Raw genomic sequence first — 19,235 nt, 5'->3', positions numbered from 1 at the left:
CTAACTGTAGCAGCAAAATGTAGAAGGGATTGTTGTAGGAGATAAGAGAATGAGAGAGAAGCTCTAGGGGGTAGTGATTATAATTTGTGTAGGGGGACTCAAAGATCTGGAAGAAAAGGGGATCTGTAGAAGAGGCTTTTCAAAGGAAGAGTTAATTGAACTCAGTTCACTGAAAGCTGGGGTGGACAGAATCAAAGATGATTTAAGATCTCAAGCCCAGATGATTAAGATGATGGTAGTTGGGAAGGGAACTTTCTAATTAGGGAATAAGATGAATCCATTGTTGGGCATGTTAACTTTGAGGTCATACTTTAAAGGACATATATTGAGAAGGAAGAGTTGAGAGCTCATTTTTAGATGGTTTAGAGTAAGAGGAGAACTTGAAAGTACATTTGTCCCTTGGTATTGGCAGGAGATTGGTTCTAGAACAACCCCCACCCCAAGCCCCTACAGGATACCAAAATCTGCAGATGCTCACGTCCCTTACTGTCGGCCCTCTATCTGTGGGTTCCGCGTTTGCAGATTCAATCAAGAATTGTGAAGAAAATTAAAATCATGCGTTCATTCATTCTTGAAATGCTTATTGAATGTCTGGCACAGTTCTGGGTTCTCAGGATATAGAAATGGACCAACGCATGCCCTGTATGCAGAACTAGTATTGTAGGTGGAGGGAGACAACAAATAAGTAAATAAATGAACAAGATAATTTCAGATAATACTGAGGGCCAGCAAAGAAAATAAAATAGAGTAACAGTAGAGAGTGACTAAGGGGTAGAGAATTTCTTTAGATAGAGAGTCAACGAAGACCTGAGGTGGTGACATGTGACAGAAATCAGTTGAAAAATGTGAAACATGTGAAAGATAGTTTTAGGAAGCCAAAAGTTTCTGGCATCACAGAGTGGCCAAGGAGAGTTGCAGGAAAACGTATGAGAAGTTCATTGTGCTTTTTGCCCTTCGGGGACTCTCCCATATGAAAGGTTTGGAGAGACAGGGTAGTGTATTTTAAGGAACATGGGCTTAGAGGCATCCCAACTCATTCATATCAGGCATCTGTGGGCTGTGTAGAAAGCCCTCAGTTTCTCTGAGGCTTATTCTTCGTAGAGTAAGGAGCAATAACACCTCATGGGATTAAATTGTGATGATTAAATGAGAGAATGAATTTAAAGCAACTAACGTAGTGCTCAATAACTATTAATAATCCCTAACGGTCATGTGAAATACAGTTTCATTTAATAATGGTGAAAGCTAATGTCTCTTGATACACAATTTTATTTAGAAGTTATACTTTGACCTTTCATCATGCGAAATATTTTAAGGGCATGAAACTACAGTAAAAGATATTTTTGCAATTAAATGATATACTTTGATTAGCTACCTGATGACACTTAGAAATATGCTTATATGCATAATATTCTCATATGGATTTTACTAATTTTAAATGTTTTCTTCTTACAGATGTGTACGTCTCATGACTGATAGGAAGAACTAGTCATGGGCCAAAGGTCAAGATACTTCTCTGGGAAATGCTGCTGATGCTCCTTTACAAAGTCATACAATGAGTGTTTGGTTTAAGAAAGATTTTCATATTTAAAAGATTTTCATCTTGGATATATATCAAGTGAAAATTAGAGTCTTTTGGGAAACATTTTCCTCCTGTTAAATTATACTTGTAATGGGCGACATGGCAAACAACTCGGTTGCATATGGTGGCGTAAAAAACTCTTTGAAGGAAGCTAATCATGATGGAGACTTTGGAATTACACTCGCAGAGCTGCGGGCTCTCATGGAGCTCAGGTCTACAGATGCATTACGAAAAATACAGGAAAGCTATGGAGATGTCTATGGAATTTGCGCCAGGTTAAAAACATCTCCCAATGAAGGTGAGTCTCATTACATTCATTTTTAGTACTTTGGCAGGTTCTGTAATTGGCTCATAAATAAGCATGCTTAGATTGTCTTGGCTGTTGTTTGATTATGCCATCTTTTTCGTGGCATTAAAGATTGGTGTAAAGTAACTTTAGATCAAAAACAGTGTTGCAAATTAATTTATATATTTTAAGTTGGTGAGAGGAAGTATTTTGTACTGTCGCACATATTGCTGCTTGTTTACGATAGCATGATTGTCTTTCCACTTGAGCTGGAATCAGACTTGGTAGTTCCCAGGGGATTCAGTGGAACTAAACCCTGCTCACTATCCTTCATTTTGCCAAGCGGCTTAAAATAGCCTTCACTGCCAGTAGCTGACCAAGTTTGTTTTTTTTCTTAACCTAAACTTTAACAATTAGTTCAGAAGGTACCAGAGCAAATGGAGTAGATTAGATGGCAATTTTTAATTTAGCAGACATTTCCTTTGATTAAAAAGTTTTCAGTCTTCGAATTATATTCAGTTTCCCTGTGTTCAAAGAAATCTTTGGTTTCATAATTCTTGATCTGTAGTAAACTTCTTTTTGAAAGACAGAAACGTTCATTATAACTTCATTGCGTTATGGTCTTTGAAATAGTTTGAAGGGATAATCTTTTATTTTATACATTGATCATGTTGAATATAAAAGTAAGGTTAGGAAGTTTCCAAAAGGGATTTCCGAATTGCAAAGGAAGGGGGAAGGATACATGAGGATGAATGTTTGGTGATTACAGTTTATTTTAGTAAGGAAGGGAAATTATTAATGCTAAAGTTTAAAAGATATTAGTATATATTCCAAAGCCAATTCTAGAAAAATTGTGCTTCAGTGTTTTTCTTAACATTTTTCCTGAAACATCTTATGCCATGCCACTACTTGTGATAAATTTTAAGGTAATAGCAAAAAGTTATTTCCAAAGTTGTTAAAGAATTTTAAATCACACTAAAAGATTCTTTAAAACCTTTATGTAATTCTATGTGAATTGCTCATTGTTTTAATCGTAGGTAGTTACTTTAATTTTTCTGAGGTAGCATGGTCTTGAGGAAGCTAATGTCAGTATTCACATATATCCTAAAAGGGCTTCCTCAGATCAGTTGGAGTATATTCTTTTTTCTGTAAAGTCTTCCAGATTGTCTGGATCTTTTCCTCAAGTCAGAACCACTAGAAACATGGACTTCTCAGTTATACATTAAATATGCTGCACCATTTTAAGAGCTGGACCCCTGCTGCTTAAATTCCGTGAATCAGGAACAGACCCGTGGAACTTTTAATAGATGTAATTTGACAGACTTTGGAGTTTGTTCAGTATGCAAATCTACTTTAAAATGTTAGCTAACTTCATATAACTTTAGAGATTTGTACATTAAGTTGCTATTCTCAATTGGTAGATTCATTAATTCAACCATATGTACATACTACATTTAATCTAAAACCTAATTTTGGATGTTTCATGATCACCAAATTGATGGGATATGTTAACATTAAAAACCCTCAATATTTATAACAACATCGTTTGTTCATAAAAACGATATTGGGGCTTCCCTGGCGGTGCAGTGGTTAAGAACCCGCCTGCCCATGCAGGGGACACGGGTTTGAGTCCTGGTCCGGGAAGATCCCACATGCCAGGGAGCAACCAAGCCTGTGCACCACAACTACTGAGCCCGCGTGCCTAGAGCCCGTGCTCCACAATAAGAGAAGCCACCGCAATGAGAAGTCCACACGCCGCAACAAAGAGTAGCCCCCGCTCACCACAACTAGAGAAAGCCTGTGCGCAGCAACAAAGACCCAACGCAGCAAAAATAAATAAATAATTAATTAATTTAAAAAAAACCCGATATTGAACTTCACTTTGAAATCTGCACATATTTGCACTTCCCTCAACCATGTCTTTGTGTTTCCCTGCTGTTAGTTATGAGAAGACAAAACTTCTGATTAACTAAAAACCCTTCCATTTCATTTTTAATGGACATTATTTGTTCATTTTTAATGGACATTATTTCTCTTTAGTTTGCACTGCAGTTTCTTTTGTATTGTTATTTTGGGCAGTTCTCCTTATATTGATTTTGGTTTAATTAGTGAAGTTTATTAAATTAATGGAAACTTTGTACCTAGTACAGTAGTTTTTAAAATTTAGGGAGGGGATGGTTATGTACCTCTTTTACGACATGGTGGAAGTTGTGGATAATCTCTAGAAATATTCACTTAACACTCAAAATTTTGTGTGTATTGTTGCTGCTTTGTGCTATTAAACAAGTGTATGCCATTTTCCCCGTCTTTTATTCTTAGAAAATTCTTGCTCATCTTCTTCCTAGTATTGTGAATTTAATTTTTGTCAAAATTTGTACAAACTTTTGTCTTCACTGTTTATATATATATAGTTTGTCATTTTGAAATATTCTTTTAAAGAATGTGAAAAAGCCATTGTAAGCATTATATTTGTGTTTACAGTTGTCATAAGAATAAATAAAAACAACAGCAGCTTTCACAGAAATGTTATTTCCAAAGGAATAGTTCTAGTTTAATTTAGAAGTAATTCACTCAGAAGCTAATGAATATTTTGTCACTGATCAACTAGGCAAATGGTAACAAATGACTCATCCCTGGGAATAATCAGCTCGGAGTTTTTATGCCCAAGTAAAATGATCTAGACAATAAGTAGCCTTTTTTTAAGTATAATCTGTTTATAGTCAGGGAAAGTGAGATAACAATGGTTCTTTAAAGTACAGGAATTTTGGTTAAGTAAAACTGAAGTTTATCTGTCCTTTTGGTTCTTTCATTCATTCATTCATTGACACACAGTCTTTCGTCAGATCTATGTTAATGATAGTCATATGTTTTATATACCCCCTAAAAAAAGAATGTGTTGGCAGTTTTAACTGTAAGATAATCGTAAGTGTATAATTAAAATACATCCCAATTTCAGAGATGTTTGTTAATAAAATGTAAGAATGTGTGTGTTTTAGAATTGCTGAGATATTGTGTTTATTGGGTATCTCCTATCTTGTTGGCACTTACCTAGGCTCTGGGCATACATCCGTGAATAAAACATAACTGCCTGCCTTATTTTTACATGGGGAAGACAAGTTCACAAGACAAATGAGATGTGTAGTGTGTTAGTGATATATGCCTAAGAGAAAAATGAGTAGAGAAGGAAAATCAGAAATATTTGGGATGTAGATATTAGATTGCTCTAAAGTCTGGAGGAACAATTAAAAGATGTTTCTTAAGAACAACAATAATAAGTAACGCTTAGATAACGGTTTTTGTGCCAAGTTGGTAGTTAGTACTTACAAATTTATATCAACTTACTTTATCCTCACAACAACCTTATCCTGTTTTATAGCCAAAGAACCCACAGCACAAAAAGGTTAAGCAACTTAGCTGAAGTCTCACAGCTCATAAGTCCAGAGGAGGGATTCAAACCTAGACAGAGGACATGCTTTTAACTACTGTAGTGTACTTCGTGTTATAAAAGTTCATCTCATTCAGCTTACAAAAGAGTTGAGAGATTGAGAAAGAAGTACCTGTATTCTCTCGTCACAATAGTATTTTTTTTTTTTTTTTTTTTGCGGTACGCGGGCCTCTCACTCTTGTGGCCTTTCCCGTTGCGGAGCACAGGCTCCAGACGCGCAGGCTCAGCGGCCGTGGCTCACGGGCCCAGCCGCTCCATGGCATGTGGGATCCTCCCGGACCGGGACACGAACCCGTGTCCCCTGCATTGGCAGGCGGACTCTCAACCACTGCACCACCAGGGAAGCCCAACAATAGTATTTTTTTGATGGCAGGAATTACATGATGAAAAAAAAAATAAGGATTTAAGATTCTGTTCGTTAGTTGGTCTTTAAAATATGCCCTCCTCAGGAAGTTGTGTTTGTGTGCTTCCTCATTTGGCCTGCTAATTTATTGCTTGTTTTCTAGCAGAGCAGTGCTTTAACTTGATTTTAAGCATACTGTATGTGTACTGATCAATAGGAAGTGTTTTGAGCCAGATGTAATTTTCATATTAAAAACTTCCTAGTGGTTCTGATTAATTATCTTTACTCTTAAAAGAATTAGAACTGTAAATGTCAAGGTTAACTGGAATGAGATTTATTGCTTCATATTTTTGGTTTTATGTGTTAGCAAGCACCTATCTTATAGTCCTCAGTATCCAAGAATGTACTTTCATGGCAAAATAATCTTCTAATATCCTAACTGGATAAAACTGCCATTACAGTTTTGTTCTTCTGTATCATTATTGTTTCCCTACATTAACCTTCTTATTCCTGTTCTAAACCATATTTCTTGATCTTTTTATTGTTACCCTAGCTTTTGGTATCTTTCCCATTTTAATGTGTTCCTATGTTATCTATATTATATTTTATATTGGATGGTAGAATAGACTCTCTAATAAGATTTACAGAATGCAATCTCAGCCCTTGGTATCATTTATTATTCATAGTACTGTATCAAGCAAAGGATAAAAATGAATTCATAAAAATTAAAGATAGGTACTGAATGGTACTCTGTAAGAGGCATGACTTTATGGATTTGTAAAGGGCAGGAAAGCAAATGAGACACGAAGCTTTTTAAGTGGTAGTTGCTAAAATTAGGTAGACGAGAACAAAAAAACAAAGGAAATAAGGCAACAGTGGTAGAGAGGAGCAAAAGTAGTGTGTGGTAGGAAGCAGGGTAGAGTCAGCAGCAATTGTCCCAGGCTGACTAATGTTTCCATAATGTTTCAGATGGCAGTTTATATTTGCACTTGCTAGTAGTAAGGTTGTTGGTAATGGTGTGCTTTGACCATATCTTCATGATGTAATACAATAAAATTGACATTCACACATGGAAATATATTTTAACTCTGGAAAGAAATCAGCCTTTTGCCCAGGATAAATCATTACTGACTTACAGGCTACTACAAGAACACTGTGATTCCCTGATGTATGTGTTTGGTCATACAGGTTGGTTTTAGGCATTCGACAAGGATTTGCATGGCCATGGTGTGCCAGCCACGTATGTTTTAATACTTGTATACAGTTATGAATGAGGGTTTTCTATTGATGATCCTTGTGTGACCTTGTCCTAGAAATTTACTCCTGCTATAATAGAGAATTATATACCCCAATAAAATTTTTTTAAAAATAGAGAATTATACATTTAATTTAAATCCTGCTCAGATTACCAGTTTTCATTGCTTATGAATTTTTTGAAGATAATTGTAACACTACTTCTTCTCAAACCTTGTAGCATATATATTATTTTTTAAAGTTGTACTTGATAGAGCCTGAAGTAACATCGCTTTGTTAGTTTTTTCAAGTTCAGTTTTCTGAGTACAATAGACATATTTCCTTCCCAAAGCATTCTCTTCTGCTTTCATAACACTATACTCTCAAGGTTTGCTTTCTTCCTATCTGGCCCGTTTCATCTGCCTCCTGTGCTTTCCTTTCACTGTTGGCAGGCCTTGTGTTTCTGTTCACGGTGCACTCTGCATTCTCCCTGGGTGATGCTCTCCACTTCTAAGACTTCACATCTGACTCCGACATCTGTGGCTCCAGTCCAGGCTTTTCTCCCAGGCTTTGGGCCTTTTGAAAGCTCAGTTGCTTTTAGACATCTTCATTTTCTCAGCCTCTCCAAACTTTCCCTTCTGAAAGCATATTTCTTCCTTCCCACTTTGCAGTGAAACTGTCATCCACCTTGCTAGATAGACTTGACTTTGATAGGGTCTTTCACCTGTTCTCACTGACTGGGTCGACAAGATGTGGAAATTCTAACTCCTGTCTCTTAACTCAAGGGTGTCTGCTTCTCTACCTCCCCACCACCCTGCTTGAGGCTGCTGCCTTTCTCTTGCATAATTCAGGTAACAACATACTAACTGGTGTCTTTTCCTGTCTCCCTTCACGCTGCCTGTCACTTTCCTGCTGAAAGTTGGCAGTGGTTTTTCACTGCCCTTAGAAGGAAGTTCAGACTTCTCACTTAGGTTAACAAATTTCTTTGGGGTCTGGCTCCTGTTTACCTCATCTCATCTCATCTCATCTCTTTTCCAACTCTCCTCCTCAGTATTTGAGGCATAGCAAAAATTTCAGTTTTCTTAAACACTATTGTGCCAAGCTCACTCTTGTTTCTGGTCCTGTTACATGCTGATCTTTTCACCTGAAACACTCTACCTCACCCTTCCTGTGACTGTCTCTCTTAATCGCTCCTGAGATCTCAAGTTTGGTATCTTAGAACTCCCTTGTCCACCCCAACCCCGTAAATTTGGATTCCAGTTCCCTTTGCTGGCTTCCATTAACAGCCTCACTACCGCCATAATGTGTAACACACGGGCTTGTGATTAACTGATGACTTGTCAAGTCTGCCCCACCAAACTGTGAGTTCCTTGAAGGCAAGTGCCAGAGAAAGGCATCCTGTCTGACTCATTTCCCTTTGTATGTTTATGCCCATCACAGTATCTGGCCCATGGTTGGCATTCAGGAACTAAGCCTAAGTTTGAATTTAGACAGTGATTCACTTAAATTTGAGGGCAGTCTCCTTTTCTTTTGAAATTGAAAATATGATGACGGTATTAGTCTGTTTTTCAAGAAGAATGAACACAAATTTTCACGTATTTTCTTGATCTGTGTGTTTTCCTGAGGCCCTCACTTAAAGGATGCAGGCTGGCTGCTGCCACCACTACCACTACTGCACACACACACGCACACACACACAAATACTGACATAATTTCAAGTGCAGGATTTGATAAGATTAGGATGTGCTGTGTAATAGCCATGATTTTCAGTTAAATCCACCTGCTTTCTATATTCCATTACTCTCCCTCTTCATTTTCTAAAATTGAGACATGTTTTTATTAGCCCCAGCAGTTGGAATGCTACATTTTTTTTTTTGGTAAAACATCAAGCTATTGATAGAATTTGCATTTTATTCCATAATCTATCCCTTTCACATATAAAGACAGTATTCTTGAGCCATTATCTATTCGTAGAATGGTAGATCCAGACCCCAAAAGCATATATTCTGAACTGGTGTTCTTTTTTCTCTTTGTCAAGCTAACTGGGCCATAATGAGATCAATGCCCTTGGCCTTATTGCTGCTACACTACAATCAGCGGAGCCAACAGGACTAGGCAGAAGATTCTCAGTATATTTATTCATAAGTTATTCTAAATGATTTGATATCATATCTCCTCTCTTTTTAAAACTAGCACCATGTAGTCTCATTACCAGTTCCAACTGCTTACCTTTCTCTTCCCCACAAACTTTGCTTTCTCCCCCCTCACAGTCGAGCCTCTTCCTACACCTATAATAGGCTAACACCCACACCCTGGATTCCATTTACTCTGGCTTCTTCAAAGGCTTTGCTCTAGATTAACCAGCCTGTCTCTCCTGTATCACCAGTGTGGTCTTCTCTAGTTGGTCATTTCCATTGCTAAATAACTTGCCTTAATATCTGTCACTCATCTTTAAAAAGCAAAACGGGTTTTATTCACGCGTTTTAATTCACCTTTACTGCTTTATTTTACTTTTACTGGTTTGTTTCTCTCCATTGCATCACACTCCTAGAAGAAGTTTCTGTACTCACTGTTTCCACTTAACTAATTCCCATTATCTATCTGATTCTTTTTAATCAGACTTTCTTCCATACCTCCACTGGAAGATTCCTTATCAAGGCCATTCCTTATCAACTGGCCATCTAGTGAAAGCCAGTTATCCATTCTCTGTCTTCATTTTACTCCACTTTTGAAACACCATTTGATATAATCAGCCACATCATCTTTTTTAAAACTCCCTTTCTGTAGTACTGCATGAATCTATTTGTAAGTGCGTGTGTGTATCCCCTTTTCTTCTCAGTTTCCTTTGGTGTTTTAAGAACCCTAGCTGATCTTCAAATCAAATGTTGGAGTGCTCCAAGGCTCTCGCCTCAGCCCTGCTTTCTTCTTGTCAACTTACTTTAGCTTTCTAGAAGCTCTCATTAGGCCCATGGCTCCAGAATCATCTGTATATTGAGGACTCTCTGGCTCGGATCTCTCTGTGAGTTCTGAATGTGGATAACCGGCTGTCTACTAGACATTTCCGCTTTTTAATGGGCATCTCATGTTTAAATCGATAAAGCAAAACCATTAACTCCTGCCTCCCTTTTTCACCCAAGTCTGCAGTTCCCAAAGCCTGCCCTATCTTGGTAAATGTCTCTATCATCTATCCACTTGAGTGCATGGACAAAAAAGAATCTAGGTATCATTCTTTATCCTTCTTTTTTTCTTTTATCCACATCTAGTCCTTCAGCAAGTTCTGTCTGATCTCCTTACAAGATACCTGGCAGATTCAGTGACTCTGCCTCCATTTCTTTCTTTTTTTTTTTTTTTAAATTTATTTATTTATTTATTTATTTGGCTACTTTGGGTCTTTGTTGCTGTGCGCAGGCTTTCTCTATTTGCGGCGAGTGGGGGCTACTCTTTTTTTTTGCGGCCTCTCCTGTTGCGGAGCACAGGCTCCAGACGCGCGGGCTTAGCAGCCATGGCTCACGGGCCTAGCCGCTCCGCGGCATGTGGGATCTTCCCGGACTGGGGCACGAACCCGTGTCCCCTGCATCGGCAGGCGGACTCTCAACCACTGCGCCACCAGGGAAGCCCCGGGGGCTACTCTTCGTTGCGGTGCGCGAGCTTCTCATTGCGGTGGCTTCTCTTGTTGTGGAGCACAGGCTCTAGGCTCATGGGCTTCAGTAGTTGTGGCACGCAGGCTCTAGAGCGCAGGCTCAGCAGCTGTGGCGCACGGGCTTAGTTGCTCTTCGGCACGTTGGGATATTCCTGGACCAGGGCTCAAACCCATGTCCCCTGCATTGGCAGGAGAATTCTTAACCACTGTGCCACCAGGGAAGTCCTCTGCCTCCACTTCTGAACCCAGATGCAAACTACCACCGTCTCTTACTTTGTACTGCAGCGGCCTCCCAGCTGGTCTTTTCCTCCACTCTCCAACTCTTCAATTTCTCCTTCAAACAATTTAAATGAAATTAGTTATCACTACCCTGCTATAAAGCCTTCTAGTGGTTTCCAATGCACTTAGAATAAATGCCAGTCTTCTCTTCATACTATTTTAATTGTCTCTTTATTTGTCTTCCTCCAGTATAATATAAGCTTGCTGAATGTAAGACTTGTTTTGTTCACACTGGCTTTTTAGCAAGTAGAACAGTACCTGGAAGTAGCAGATATTCAGTATCAGGAGTCGGGGGAGGGGGGACAGACTGCTGCAGAACTCTGAACTTCATTATATTTAGATTCTGTGAGTTTATTATTTTACATGAATAGAAATCAGCTGTCCCTAAAATGGAGTTAAAACCTATAGTGTTTAGTTTGTAACTTGTCTTTCTTCCTACTTACCTTAACTAACTGTTGCCCTGTAGTTTATGGTTTATAAACTTTGTACCTTCTCCTTTGGTCCTCCCAAACGATCTGAGTTATACCAATAAATATTAATGCCCGCCCAACCCCAAAGAGTGACTTGCACAAGATTTCAGTAGGTGAATTGGAGCCTAGGTTTTCTAATTCCTAAACCAGACAGCTTCAGTGGTGCAGTGACCTAGGTGTGTGCTTGTATATGTGGTGGTAGCATAGGAAGAATTACGGTAACCTTTGCATCAGCTGCTTTTCTTTCCTTATTCCCTCCAAGATACGTTTTTAAGCGATCTTTAGCTTCATGGCTGTTCTTTTCAGCATTAACAAAATATTGGCCCCTGTTATAACCTGTATAAGTTAAGATTTAGTCAACTATTTTTATAGTTGCAGTGGTGATATTTAAAACTGAGGTGTTTGTTATATGTAGTTAATGGTAGACTCTATTAAGGGTGAGTTAAACTGATGGAACCAGTATCTTCAAACATATTTCTTAGAAAGAATTGGACACTGACACAGGGATAACAATCTTTTATTTTTGCTGTAAGGGCATTAAAATATAAGACAGAACAAACCTACCCACTGTCTAATATCATCCTTTCATAAAAGAAAGGGTATTTTATTTGAAAAGCAGTAAGCACATAATTTCAGAACATCTCAAAGTATAGTTCTTTAAAACAAATACATTCTGTTTCGTGGAAAACCTCACTACATCGATTCCCTTATCCCCCGATTAAACCACAGACTGTTGTTAACTGTTTGCAGCTAGGATTGATGAGGGCATTGCTCTTGCCTGAAGAAACAGTGTGTGGATTCTAAGTTATAATTTGCAAGTTTCCTCTCTCATATTGTGTTTCCTGCTAGTCACAGTCAGTGCAGTCCTTCACTGCCTTTCTATCCATTGACTCTGACTCAAAGCCTAGAGCTCTGTGGAAGCTTTCAGTTGATGACTTTTGTCATCAGAAATCTAAGATGCTTTTTGAACTGCCTAGTGTGGACCTGACTGTGCTACAGTTGCTTGTGAAAACATTCTCTGGAAGCTTTTTGGTGTCTTTAACAAGTAAATAAGTAATTAATAAATAAAAAACCAAAGTAAATAATTACTTTAAGATCTGTATATTCATCTCTCATTGTTTGTTCTAATAATGAACTTCCTTTGTTTTCTCTCTCCTACTCTTTGCCCGCCTCTGCATCCAGAGTAATAGCTAAAACACTTAAAGCCGAGAGCCTTACAGTGATCTGCTGTTTTCCTGTCTTTTTCCTGTGCTGTTCTCTTAGAATGAATTCTTGCCAGAAAATAGAGTTGAGGTTAAATTGATTATAAATTTAAATTTATAATGATAAATTAAAAGTCATGTCATCCTGGTATCTCTGTCCTCTTCTTCAGTGTTCTTTTCCTTTTTAAAAAATATTTATTTATTTATTTTTGGCTGCGTTGGGTCTTTGCTGCTCCACGCGGGCTTTTCTCTAGTTGTGGCAAGTGGGGGCTGCTCTTTGTTGCGGTGCGCGGGCTTCTCACTGTGATGGCTTCTCTTGCTGCAGAGCAGGGCTCTAGGCACGCAGGCTTCAGTAGTTGTGGCACGTGGGCTCAGTAGCTGTGGCACGCGGGCTCAGTAGTTGTGGCTCGTGGGCTCTAGAGTGCAGGCTCAGTAGTTGTGGCACACAGGCTTAGTTGCTCCGTGGCATGTGGGATCTTACCAGACCACGGCTCGAATGTGTGTCCCCTGCATTGGCAGGCGGATTCCTAACCACTGCGCCACCAGGGAAGTCCCTTCTTCAGTGTTCTTAAACTAAGGGAAAATGTCATTTGTCACTGCTGCCTGTGTTTTCATACTCCACAATACACAATAATGTAAATATGTGCATACTTTGCATTAGCTAGTTGGGATATATCTAGGCTCGACAGGATCAGCAGGATTAAATTAGAGAAGGACTTGCTTGGTAGGGTGAAGGAAAGGCAAATATGATCATCCAGCTCTCTCTTAACCTTTTGCTTCACGGCTTTCTAATTCCATGCTCCAGGCAATAAATAGTATGTCCTACAAGGTACCTTTTCCTTTACAGTGATGGTCAGTCAATAGTACTACCTGTTTCTTTAACTGGAAATAAATCCTAAAAAGTAAACTTGAAGGAAAGTTCATCCTAAGTCTCCTGTTTTTTTTGTGACTTGCAAATCTTTTATCAACTGAAGTATAATAGACCTGGGTTTTTTTGTTTGTTTTTGTTTTTGTTTTTGTTTTTTTGGACCGTGCCACACCTTACAGGATCTTAGTTCCCCAACCAGAGATTGAACCTGGGCCCTAGGCAGTGAAAGTCCTAACCACTGGACCGCCAGGGAATTCCCTATAACAGACCTTTTAGAATAGAAGTTTTAGAGCTTATAGTGGATGAACTTTTCATTGTTCTTCAGCAAATAAGAATGAAAATAAAAGACTTTCACTTATTAAGTTAACCAAGATGCAATAAGTAAATCAAATAAATATCTTTATATACTTCCCCACTTTTGGAGGAAAATATCATAAGTAAAGGTCAGGGAAATGTTTAATTCCAATATAAAACCATCCAACTCATATATCATTTCTGGTCTCTAGCAGTCTATAAGGTGGTGTAAGACAGTATGATCAAAACCCAGCAGTTTGGAAAAGTGGAAATTCTTAGTTCAACCTTACGTCATCTACTTAAAATGTTCTCTTAAAGCATTGCACATGTTTTTTGGTGATTTAAATTATGTACACTTAGTCTAACTCATGAGAATAAACCATTTTGATAGGGTCTTAGGAATTGTGTCTAAATGTAACGAATCTAAAGTGTAGAGAACGTATGTGTTTTGAATAAAATATTTTCATTTGTAAGTAGTAAAACTGTTCACTTAAATTTATTTCTTTTTATTAGGTTTAAGTGGAAACCCTGCAGATATAGAGAGAAGAGAAGCTGTATTTGGAAAGAATTTTATACCTCCTAAAAAGCCAAAAACCTTTCTTCAATTAGTATGGGAAGCATTACAAGATGTCACTTTAATTATATTAGAAATTGCAGCCATAGTATCATTGGGCCTTTCTTTTTATCAACCTCCAGAAGGGGATAATGCACGTAAGTAAATTGGGCGGGGGAGGGAAGACTCTTATGTGTGATGCTAAGTTCAGTGCATTTGCTTACTTAATACATAATAACAATAGCAGGCCAGCTTTTATTAACTGCTTTGTACTGGATATCATTCTAATAGTGCTTTTAATAGTTCTTTAAATATATTACCTCAGGTAATTTTCCCAGTAACCTTATAAGATAGACAGTGTCACCTCCATTTTACAAGTGAGACACAGAGGTTAAGTAACCTACCCAAGTATGCATACGCTGTGTCTGGCAAAGCACTAAGCCATATATATGATGTGTTATGTGTCATCGTGATTTTTAGGTTCTTTAGAACACTATTGTGAAGTAATTAGTTTTTAATTTGGTTTTTTTTTTAATCTTTTGGAAAATCATTATGAAAGCAAAAATTTATTCTTTTCCCTAATCCATTACTTTTCAGGTTCTTAAAATGTTATGTGTATTTTGTTATATACATGATTTGGATAATTTCCTTGCCATCTTAGAAATGTTTATGCTACAAAGTATTCTGACCAGTGGAAAAATATAGAATGGTAACTCTGCTTTAACTGCACATGATTTTGTGTTTCTCTCATCTTTCTATGTCCTTCATTTCTCTCTTTTTTTTCTTTATTTTTTTTTCTTTTGCTGCATTGGGTCTTCGTTGCTGTGTGCAGGCTTTCTCTAGTTGCATCGAGCAGGGGCTACTCTTTGTTGTGGTGCGCAGGCTTCTCATTGCGGTGGCCTCTCTTGTTGTGGAGCATGGGCTCTAGGGTGCGCAGACTTCAGTAGTTGTGGCATGTGGGCTCTAGAGCTCAGGCTCAGTAGTTGTGGCGCACCAGCTTAGTTGCTCCGTGGCATATGGGATCTTCCTGGACCAGGGATTGAACCCATGTCCCCTGCATTGGCAGGCAGATTCTTAACCACTGTGCCACCAGGGAAGTACTCCTTCATTTCTCTTTTAAAATTCTTCTTATTTTCCCTTAAAACAAATTATTTGAAATGGATATTTCCAACATTACATTCTATAACTGCCTGGAGAGCTAGCTTGGGTTTTGGTCACTATATTTAAGAAGCTATAGAGTGAACCATTAGTATTTTATATATCAGAAGAGTGATTCACCAAAATATTTTTGTTTGTGAAAGCTTCATCCTTCTGCCTTTCAAGTTATTAAGAGTTTAATAAATATTTGCTAACTCTAAAAGTTGGCTTAGGTAATCATTTAAAGTAATTCTTTCAAAGGTATGCCTAGAACTCATGTGAGAGGGAACTTTTGGCGGGGGCGGGCAGGAGGAGGTAGTGGGTCACAGCATAAGCGAGTGGATCTGAGGCTAAAGTCTGTGGAGATCAGGATTCTCAGAGGGCACTGTTGACATTTTTTACTGGAACAATCATTGTCACCTTGGCAACCAAGAGTATCTCCAGTGGTAGCCAGGTATCCTATGGTGGTGGTGGGGGGGCAAAATCGCCTGCAGTTGAGAATCACTGATGTATATAAGAAAGGATTTAGGCAATATTCTTATCAGTATTGAGCCAAATTATTTTTTAAACTTTTATTTATTAAATAAGCGGTACGTGTTTTGCTGTTGAAAAATTAGGGGGGGAAATGACAATTCAAAGGAAATCATATTTACTGAAAATCCCACATTTTAGAGATTATCATTTTGATATATATCCTCTGAGATTTCTTAAATGTTTTTGTGTATGTATCTGTGGTGCTCATGTATATGTATGTGTGCACAAGTGGGTAGGTGTGAGGATGTGTAAGTGTGTGTGTCTTTTCATCTGGAAAGGGAGGTGATATCATGTTTAGCAACATGCAGTTAAATTCTTTACTGCTTGGTTTATCCAACTGTCATAGAATACTGGGAATTGGTGCTCTAGACTTGAGTGCGTTAGCAGATGATTAAAAACTTTTTACTTTTAACATTTTTTCCCAAAACTATAAGAAAACTGAAGAAAAATATTTTCAGTGGGAGTAGGTTTTTTTTTTACTAACGGGATCTGGGCAAATCTTGGAATTCAGACTGCTTCATTTGTAGGATACAGTGACAGGCCCTTTTTTATATTTGCTTAAGGAGATAACTGGTATTAGATCCAACTGAGAAGATAATCTAGAGTTGTTGGTATCTTAAGGCCCTTTAAAGAGACTCAAAATCTACCAGAAGATGTTAATAAACCATATAAAGGTATTTTTGCTCCATGGTAAAAGTTTAGTGTTTGCACTTTTTAAAAAACACTTATTAGTATATTTCATGTATCTTTTCATCATGTTACATTTAACACTAAGAAGTGGATACTTGCTTAAAAGGAAATCCATTAATTGTAAATCTATAGTCATAGAAATCCAAATTATCAAAATTTCTTACTAGTACTATTTAGTGTGAAAATAAGCACTATAACCCACATAAATCTATAGTCACTGTATACAACTAGTGGTTCTCAAACTCTTTGGTCTCAGAACCCTTTTACACTCTCTAAGTATTGAGAACTCCAAAGAGGTTTTGATTATGTGAGTTATGTCTGTAGGTATTTACTGTATTCTAAATTAAAACTGAGAAATTTAAAAATATTTATCAGTGCATTTAAAAATAATAAATATTATAATTATAATTACTATAATTAATGAAGTTTGAAATGAAATAATGAATACTAGTGGTGTTTTTAACGTCATTGTATCTCATTGAGGTCTGGGTTAATTGAAGATAACTGGATTCTCATCTGCTTCTGCATTCATTTTGTTGTATTTAGCACATGTAATGTAGTCTTTGGAAAGTTTCACTATACATTCATGAAATATGAGGCAAAATAGCATCTTAGTGTTATTCTAAAAATAGTTTTGACCTCGAGGATCCCCCTGGAGTTCTTAAACAACACTTTGAGAACCGCTTTTTTATGCTGTTAATATATATACACTTGATATACCACCCAAGAATCACGTAGGGGATTTTAGAATGGCATATTTGCCCTGTGGTGTAGAGAGCATAGGCTGAATTCAGATGGTGTGTACCTCTCAGGTGAATATATTTACAAGGGAGCGCCTTTAGTAAAAATCGATTTTTATTGTTGTATTTACACTTGGACTTTACTGAAAACATTATTAAAATACTTTTTTTTTCTCCCATGTATAACTGGTAAACTACAGTCCTTTCCTAACTTTGATTTTCAGATTACTTTTTTTTTTTCCCTGCAGCTCCCTTAAAAATTTGTAATGGTCATCAGTAGGAAAAAGATTCAGTTTCTAGAAATACTTTAATACTGTCTATTTCAAGATCATTCTAAGTTTATCTGTGTAATATAAAGTAGAACTATATATGAAATGAAATATGTCACTAACTTGTTTCACACTCTCTTTTGAAATATTCAGTAGTTTAGTTATAAATACATATGCATGTGAGATTTAAAGCTGAAAATTAAATAATTGTCTCACAATTCCTTTCCCTTAACCTCTGTTGCATTGTCTTTAAACTTTTTTGGTTATTTATCCTATAAAGAAAAGATATGAGCATATGTCTCCAAAAGATGCATTTATGAATTATATATATTTAAAGTTATTTATACTGTGAGCATTTTAAAACATATACATAAATAGAAATTAAAGATTAAAAAGGTGAACGTTTAAATTTTTGATTTTTAGTAGCCTTAAAACATCATTATTGGGCCTCCCTGGTGGCGCAGTGGTTGAGAATCTGCCTGCTAATGCAGGGGACACAGGTTCGAGCCCTGGTCTGGGAAGATCCCACATGCTGCGGAGAACTAAGCCTGTGAGCCACGACTACTGAGCCTGCACGTCTGGAGCCTGTGCCCCGCAACAAGAGAGGCCGCGCACCGCGATGAAGAGTGGCCCCCGCTTGCCGCAACTAGAGAAAGCCCTTGCACAGAAACGAAGACCCAACACAGCCAAAAATAAATAAATAAATAAATAAAATGAAATAAAAGCATCATTGTTAATAGCATGATTAAGTATACATTATTATAGTTTATAATCTTGATTTAGCCTGATTTGGGTCTAAGTTTGTTTTCTTTCAGAACTTGGTTTTAATATCTGTCATAGCTGGAAAAAACTCAACATTAGGTAAATCCAAGTGGAAGATTTTAGTGTACTCACTAAATCATGATACTTATTTTCACTTCCATCCACCAGTTACGTAAAAGTTTTTCTTGAAATACGACTGGTAAATTTCATCTTCTGATATGAGTCTGTCATTCACTATTAAAAAGTATTGCTTTTTTTTTTTTTCAATCTGCAGTAAGGGAATCCCCTGCCATCACTTGATTTTAATTTAATATATTTTTAATTGTATTTTATTTTATTTTTTGGCCATATGGTGCAAGCATGCGGGATCTTAGTTCCCTGACCAGGGATCAGACCCACACCCCCTACAGTGAAAGTGCAGAGTCTTAACCACCAGGGAAGTCCCAAGTATTGCATTTTTATGTTTTTAACCAGTAAGACCACTGTAGAGCTTTATTTGGAAGATAATATTTTAGCACTGCCTCAAGGTTGGTGAAAGTGGTCAATATAGTATTTCAACCTTCATCTGTTCTTGAGTTCAGACTTGCTTTATGTAATTCAGAGAGCAAATCTCTGATATTCTGGGCAGGGGGAAAGGTAAGGGGAAGCTGTCTTTACAGCTTCTACTATTTAAAATAATGTAAACCATAGATTCACTTAATTGGTTATTGTATGCAATGATACATAGTTATTTCTTCAGCTTGAAAATAAATAAAATAGAAGTTTTAGTATTTGGATGGTGGGGCCAGCACTCTCAGTAGATCATCTAGCCATCTCCTTTGGAGAACATGCTTTATACCCACTGGTGGCTGAATCCTGCTGATCTTCACACGGATATTTTTTGTGATTGTTCACATCATGCCCATTTG

General features: G+C 37.5%; 1 protein-coding gene across 4 annotated transcripts in view; it reads left to right on the top strand.

The window, feature by feature from the left end:
- ATP2B1 (ATPase plasma membrane Ca2+ transporting 1) overlaps positions 1-19,235 on the top strand; it is a 132,503-nt gene that overhangs the window by 56,333 nt on the left and 56,935 nt on the right. For all 4 annotated transcript variants that reach the window (XM_060025345.1, XM_060025344.1, XM_060025342.1 and 1 more), the window contains exons 2-3: positions 1,456-1,880; positions 14,156-14,353. In XM_060025345.1, coding sequence (XP_059881328.1) covers positions 1,673-1,880; positions 14,156-14,353 — 406 coding nt within the window. In that variant the 5' untranslated portion in view covers positions 1,456-1,672. The remainder of the gene's footprint in view (positions 1-1,455; positions 1,881-14,155; positions 14,354-19,235) is intronic.

The sequence above is a fragment of the Delphinus delphis genome, chromosome 11 (assembly GCF_949987515.2).
Source record: "Delphinus delphis chromosome 11, mDelDel1.2, whole genome shotgun sequence".
In the NCBI taxonomy this organism is placed as follows: Eukaryota; Metazoa; Chordata; class Mammalia; order Artiodactyla; family Delphinidae; genus Delphinus; species Delphinus delphis.
The sequence above is the reverse complement of the archived record's forward strand: the minus strand, read 5'-3'. Positions and strand labels throughout refer to the sequence as shown.